This window comes from Galeopterus variegatus, unplaced genomic scaffold (genome assembly GCF_000696425.1).
Source record: "Galeopterus variegatus unplaced genomic scaffold, G_variegatus-3.0.2 Scaffold2925, whole genome shotgun sequence".
NCBI classification, from domain to species: domain Eukaryota; kingdom Metazoa; phylum Chordata; class Mammalia; order Dermoptera; family Cynocephalidae; genus Galeopterus; species Galeopterus variegatus.
In genome coordinates, this window is record NW_007729036.1 from 232803 (window position 1) to 240180 (window position 7378).

Below are 7378 nucleotides of genomic sequence, written 5' to 3' on the forward strand. Positions count from 1 at the left end.
GCATGGCTCACAGGATCGCGCTGTCTCCTGGCAGGCCGCTCAGACCCGTCGCCATCTTTTTCTGGAAGCAGTTTTTCCTGAAATTTCTGGCAGAGATTTTATTTTGGTGCCTGTAAGTTCTAAGAAGCAGGTAACTTTCCCCAATTCCTTGAGTGTCTTACTGTTTTGTAGACTCTTGATGGGTTGGAAAGCTTGTCTATCAAGTTTCTCTTTTTCATTTTACATGTAAAACAATACTACACCTCAACCTTTGTAGCTCCCCTAAGAGCTTGCAGTCATTTTGTGAGTTATAATTTTAAAAATAGCCATCACTCTTTATGACATATCTCTGAGACAGGAAAAGATATCTCTAAGAAAATAAACGCTGAGGTCCGCCTATGATATTCTCAGCAACATTAGCATATGTTCAGCAGTAATGCTGCTGCTATTGATCATGAAGACAGGTATTCTGTGGGGGCAGTAAGAATGCTTCCATTTCAGCTCATTTCACTTTTGGAGTTTATTTGTTACTTGGCTCATACAGCTTATTAAATATTTGGTCATCACTTTCAGAAAGCATGCCTGCCTTAGCTCCACACACCAAAGCAAGGCTGTCACACTGTCCTCTAACGGGCAAAGAAGCTGAAGAGGAGAGAGGCTGAGAAGTCATTGATGAAACAGCAAGCTCCATCCCTGAGCTCCTAAAGCTCTGCTTGGCGCCAGAACTGTGTTCCTTGTCCTCAGCTTGAACACAAGACAGGAAAGGAAAATTTAGTTACCTGTAATGTGTGAGAGGAGAAAGAGGATGCCTTTAGTTTTGAATTGCTCAGCTCAGTGCACGATTTCCTCTGGCAGTTCCTGGAAGGCAGCATCTTCCTCACCCAGGGAATGTTCTATCTTACTGTGCTGTAAGGGTCACCACAAAAAGTTCGTAGCCATTTGGGCTTCAGAGAATTGTAGCTTCCCAGAGACCATCACTGAGAGTATAAAACATGGCTAAGTGTGGTTTTATGGGACAGAGGTGGGAATGGAGAGTGACTGCAAATGGGCATGAGGAATTATTTTGGTTTGGTGAAAATGTTCTAAAATTAGATTATGGTGATCGTTGCACAGGTCTAAAAATAGACTAAAACCATTGGATTGTACCCTTAAAGTGAGTGAATTTTGTAGTTTATGAATTATACCACAATAAAGCTGATAAAAATACCTGAAATTTGGGATGTTTTGAAAGGAACCACATTTCCACCATCTGGACACTATATCTAGGCAATGTAGCACTGCACAGGACAGTGTCATTCCCTCACCTGTGTGGAAGTGAGCAGGGAAAGCACGGGGGAGGAGCGGAGGAGATGGGGTGAGCTGAGTGTGCCACAGGGACGATGCCTGTGACTACAATGTGAGCAGAATGACACCACCTTTGTGATGATGACAACTTGAACTAGCTCCTCTTCTGGGGTTTGAAGCCTCAACCTCTGAATCACCCTAACTCTTTCATTAGGTTGACAACGATACTTCATAGCCAGAAATCTTACCTTAAAATCCTATCCACCCATATAGACTGTCTTTAAATTATTTGATTAAATGTGCTGTGCAGATCTGGGCAAATATACATATATTAAAAAATCTTTGTGTATAACATCAATATGACTAAGTAGCTTGATTATTTTTTTGCTTCCCCTGAATACTTCCCCCAGAAAATATTTAATGTGACAAATTTGTAAAAACATCTCCAGCCTCTTAATTATTTTTTGTGATACTTTCTGAATTCCTGAACAGAGGCAACTAAGCTTTCAGTGTTTGATTTACTGAAAAGGTTGGTTGGTTTTGCTTATATTGTTGAGACTTGAGATAAAGCTGCAGGACTCCCTCAGTAACTGGAGCTCAGGAAACAATTGACACTGTTTCTTAATTCGCATTGTTTCTGAGACATTTCCTACTTCCTAGCATAATATAGCTTTCCCATGAGAATAATTTGCTTGCAGATGGTTAGACATGATAAATTCCTCATTGGCTCACTTCTTTTGGGAGAATTTCCCTGTGCTTTGTAGTAGCTGAGGTGCTGTGTGTGTCTGTATATGTGTATTTGGGCAGGAGGGTCCCACTTTGTGGAGAGATACCTCCAACTTCATTCCAAGCATCAGGTATTTTGTTTTGAATGTTAACCCATTCACTTAGGCTCTGCATTCCTTAGTTGGAATCTCTTTCTTGAAGGAACATATAATCCTTTTAACCTTGCCAATTTAAGGAAACACCCCTGTAAATTATGGTGTTTTTAGATATGCCAGATGAGTTTCTGTGGAAAGTAGTTCACGGTGGTTTATATCAGACATGCTGTATGCACGTTTATTTGCATGTAGGTACATGATATTAAAGTGTCACTGTAAAGTTGTCATCAAGGAATAATTCCAGAAACAGGAAATGAAACCCATAGATGAGATAATCTAATCTAATTTGCAGTACAAAAAAAGTGTTCGTATTTTTTTCTGTAATGGTGGTTCCTATGTTTAGAAGTTATCCTGCATATAAAGTGAAAGTAAAAGTTTCCAATTAAAAAAAATGTGAAAGTTTGAGTTCCTTTTTTTTTTGTCTTATTAGATTTTGTAAAAATAATACCACTTGTCAGTTTTGCAGCTCCTTCCATCTAGAGAACTGAAAGCATTTCACAATCTTTTTCCTCATGCCCTTCTCTTCAAGGCAATTTTTGCTGCGCTGAATTTATTTTTATCATTGCAACAACCAGTTTTTAGAAACTTTCAGAAATGAAAAAAGAAAAATGAGAATGACAATGTAGCTGACATTCATTTTAGCTGTTTCCTAGTGTGAACATTTGAGTATTTCTAAAAATCTTCTCTCCAAGTATGTCTTATTTTTCTCAGTTTGTCCCAGTTCTATGTCTTTATTCTGATGATTGGGTAAAAGAAAAGTTTTAATGTAAAACCTTATCCCCACCAAAATGGCTTTTTGAACTTAGAGTTAGACCTTTATTTTTGCAGCTCCAACAGCTCTTTCTCCTTTCCGTATAATCATAGGCTCATGGAAGGGTAGGACTGGAAGGGCCTCTAGGGATTACCCAATTTAAGCTTCTCATTATATAAATGATGAGGTTGAGGCCCAGAGGGATTAAGGGACATGCTCAAGGCTATATAGCAAATTGATGGCAGAGGTATGACTAGAATCAAGGATTTCTGATTTCCAGTTTGGTATTCTTTGGTTTTCCCAAAAAAGTTTTATGTCTGCACAGACTGGAGTATACCCTCAGGGAATCCTGGTGCCAGCCAACAGGTTGAATTATACTATAGTTGACTGAAAATTGAAAGGAAGTTTTATTTTCCTGGTTTGAATTTGTCAAATGTAGAATGGTGATGTTGAATTCATAGACGTTTTCTTCTGACCTGTGGAACTTGTGCCATTTATATGCAGTGGAGAATGTGATTTGACATGACTGGTGATTTGTGTTCCTTCCTTAGGCCACCACACCATCTACATCGGGGTCCATGTGCCAAAGAGCTACAGGAGAAGGAGGCGTCACAAGAGAAAGACAGGGCACAAAGAAAAGAAGGAAAAGGAGAGAATCTCTGAGAACTATTCTGACAAATCAGATGTGGAAAACGCAGATGAATCCGGCAGCAGTATCCTAAAACCTCTCAGTGAGTACTCCCTGGGTGTTGGTGCCTCTCTCTGCCTCACTCCCACATCCTTGGGAAAGACACTTTTTACAATCTTATGGCTACTGGGGAGGGGCACCTTGTACTGGGATAATGTGTATGGAGATGCTTCCCTTGTAGGTTGATCTAGGAGATCTTCTGATAAGATTCTGAGTTGATCAGAAGAGATATGACAAAGTTTAGGCATAGTTGTGTATTCTACATTTTGATGAGTGAAATGGGCAGAGGGTTAGAGATGGCATTTAACTATAGTAATCAACAGTAACTGGAAGACTCTTAAATAACTTTTTGGATTGTTTCTGCTTAGAAGTAAGTTTTACTGAGACAGTAGGTTAAGGTGAAAGCGTATGCATATATATTTATATATCTTTCCATATGATGATGGCGTTATAGATGACATTTAACCAAGTTGAGGCCAAGCCAGTGATTGAAAAGAGTCATGGGAAAACATCCTGTAAGTCAGGGAAGAATGTAAAGTGACACAGTTCTTGAAATGTAGGACAGATTAGATATCATACTTTGGATAAAAGTGTTATCAAGGACAGAATAGCAGGAGGTCAAATAACACCCTTGGATTTAAGGGATAGGGTGGACTGTGTGTTTAGGTGCATGTTTATGTTGCTTTTTGTTTCTTTTAATGTGAGAATATTTGGCTGCACGGGCAGCCTTGTGGCTGAAGTGAGAATGAATACTTGCGGGAGAAACACATGCCACTTTTGGGAGATTCCCCAACAGGAGTTACACAGTGACAGCTTGTCATGTTGGCAGAACTCTGTACGTTCGTCATCTCTTTGCTACAGTTGCAGAAATACGGACCCTGCAATAAAATGCATTATGGGTGGCACAGATCAAGATCAAGTCCAGTCATTGCAGGTGATGACAGGCCAAATTAGAATGAACAGCTCAGGGATGTTGAAAAGGGAATTTACAGAGTTAAATTTAAGAGGGTGTGAGGGCAGTGATGTGAATCGTTTATAGTCTCACCATTGGAACCGAGCAGGTGGCTTAGGAAGCTAGACAAGTACCATGCTGCAAGGAGCAAGACAGATGGACCTCTGAATTAAAGATAAGAGGTTAGAGGGGAGTTTGGAGATGGACCATGAAATTGCAATTAAATGGTGTTGGAATAAATGTAAGACTTAGAATGGACGAAAGGGCAGGAGACTAAGTCATGTACTTTTCATTGGAATGTAGGAGAGCTTTTCTGAGGGGTTTCTTCACATGTTGACTAAAATAATGGAATCTGTTTCCAGCAGAGTTCTTGAAATATGCATAAAAAAGATCACAGATAATAGTCTGGAGGAGCAAAAGATAACATCCCTTTCCAAATAAATTACTATGTTTATCTCGATTTGCTATCTGTTTTGGCAAGTCCTGAGCCAGTATCAATGAGGTGCTCTCCCCAGTGTGCATGTGATCTCTCTCTCTTTTTCTTACTCTGTGTCTTTCTTATAACTCATCTCTCATTCTGCAATTTAAGAACAAGAGTGTATCATCACTATAAATATTAAAAAGGAAAGAGATGCTCACTTAGTCAAATAGGCCAAGGGATTTTGAGATGATAATTTTGTGTAGCTTTTTAGGAAGGGTAGTGGAAACAGTGGCCCTAACACTTGGATAGGTAATAAAGAATGAACACATCAGAGAGATGCTGAGGCTGCATGTGTATCAACCATGGAATACTGTTGCTTTCTGTGGCATTAGGGGACCAGTTTGAGTATAGCATGTAAAATAAACAAGGCAATTCATTCTCTTTCCCCTCAGATGTCTCCTCCTAGGGGGATACTGCATTATGCTGAATTCTGGGTTTCTGAAGGGATCCTATGGAGAGACAGTTGTTAAGGACCCAACTGTTCAATGATCATAAGGAAATTATTTATAAATTTCCATTTTATAGTTAGTTATTTTTTTCTTCCTGTTGGTCAGCAACGTGTACAGTAATATGCCTTTCACATCAATGTGAATCATCCAATTTGACATGATGGTCCTTTTAGAAATTACCATATTTTCTCTGCTGCTTAGGATGGATTGGTAGTCGGTTATCTGGTGCAATTTTCTTTAAAAGTAAGAATGGTTGCACCCAAATGTAGAAAGACATTTAACCCCATGATTCAGGGAAAGCCACGGGGCTCTGGCACCAACACGACAATAAAATTTTTATGGAAAACCTCACTTACTGAAACATCTGCCTAGTGTACCATTATTGTCTCTCAAGAGTAGCCACATACAGTTTCTGTTATTCTTGATCTAGGGTGTTTGAATTACTTGTGTCTGTAGACATATCATGTTCCATAGACAAGATTCCCACAAGTGCCTGGCAGTGCATCATGTGATGTTTATAACTTCTGGAAAAAAAACCCCAAATCCACATATAAATAGGAACTTGGTGAGAGTCATCTTTGATTCTTTCCTTGCTCTCACCTCCATATGCATTCCTTTAAAGACTTCTGTTGGTTCGACTTCTAAAATATGTCTGAATCTGTTTCCTTTTTTTCAGTTTTGCTGCAACATTTTGGTCCAGGGAATCGTCTCTTGCTTAGATAACTGCAGCAGCTTCTGCTTTTCAAGTCTTTCTTCATACAAAGACAACACTGATAATCATAAAATGTGAATGGGTTATGTCTTTGCTCTGCTGGGGGAAATTGCCCTTAGAATAAAATCTTTCTGGGCATAAAATCTCAGTTGGGTATCGTGGCCCACTGTCTCTCTCCAGTCCTGTGATGTGCCATTCTCTCCTTGTTCATTTTACTCCAACCCACTGAAGTTTTAGTCCCTTGGTGCCAAAATCTTTTCTGCTTCAGGGCCTTTGCACATGCAAGTCTGTTTTTCTAAAATGGTCACCTCATTCTTGTCCTAGTTAGCTTTTCTCTTCCTTTATATTCCAGCTTTTAAATTTTACCTTTTCAGAGAGGTTTTTCCTTGCTACACTATCTAATGCAGGTTGTCCTGTGTTATTCCTTCACAGCTCCTTATTGTCTCCTTCATAATACATGTTTTAACTTGAGTTTGTGAGCCTACAGTTTTGTCCTGAGCTGATGCTAGATTGTAAGTTCCATGAGAGCAGGGATCAGGTTTGTCTTGTTCTCTGTATTATCTCTGGCACCTAGCACAATGCCTGGCACATAGTATGTGCTTAATACATGCTTATCAAAGAGTAATTGAAAGAGTGGTTTACTACACAGGAAAACATAGGCATTGCTTTCATTGGCTTAAATATTTCTCATGTTGTAGATAAAGATCTAGTGTATTTTCTTGTTTTTAAGCCTTGCACATCATCTTTATATTTCCGTGCCCTGCCTTTCTCCCTTGCCACATAAAATCTGGTCCTAACTTTTAATTATCCCACTTTGGAAAGTACCTCATTATTTCTGCTATTGCCAAAGTGGTATTTTGGTCTGGGTGGATGGCTCCTGAGTGGGTGGAGTTGCTTGTTACCCACAGGTAACAGGAGAAATTGATCCACAGGGCACATGGATTCATCTTGTGCACTTAAAAATGCTCACTATGCCACCCAGGACTCAGGTGGTTCCACTTCAGGAGCCACACGAGAGAAGCATGGAATTGAATAGTGAAGGGCATTTATGAGAAGAAATAAGCCAGGTAACTTCCAGTATTTAGGCACATCAGAAAGATGACATAATTAATGTGTTTATAACAGAGATGGTTATAACCATCATTTCATTTAGTTTATAACAGAGATGGTTTTTATTTTCTTCATGGCTTTGGTGTCGAGA

At 39.4% G+C, this 7378-nt stretch overlaps 1 protein-coding gene across 1 annotated transcript in view; it reads left to right on the forward strand.

The window, feature by feature from the left end:
- LOC103599370 (electrogenic sodium bicarbonate cotransporter 1-like) overlaps positions 1–3626 on the forward strand; it is a gene marked incomplete at its 3' end in the record, with an annotated part of 72358 nt that extends 68732 nt beyond the window's left edge. Inside the window, exon 3 of the mRNA XM_008583482.1 lies at positions 3447–3626. Coding sequence (XP_008581704.1) covers positions 3447–3626 — 180 coding nt within the window. The remainder of the gene's footprint in view (positions 1–3446) is intronic.
- Between the last annotated feature and the right edge of the window lie 3752 nt (positions 3627–7378).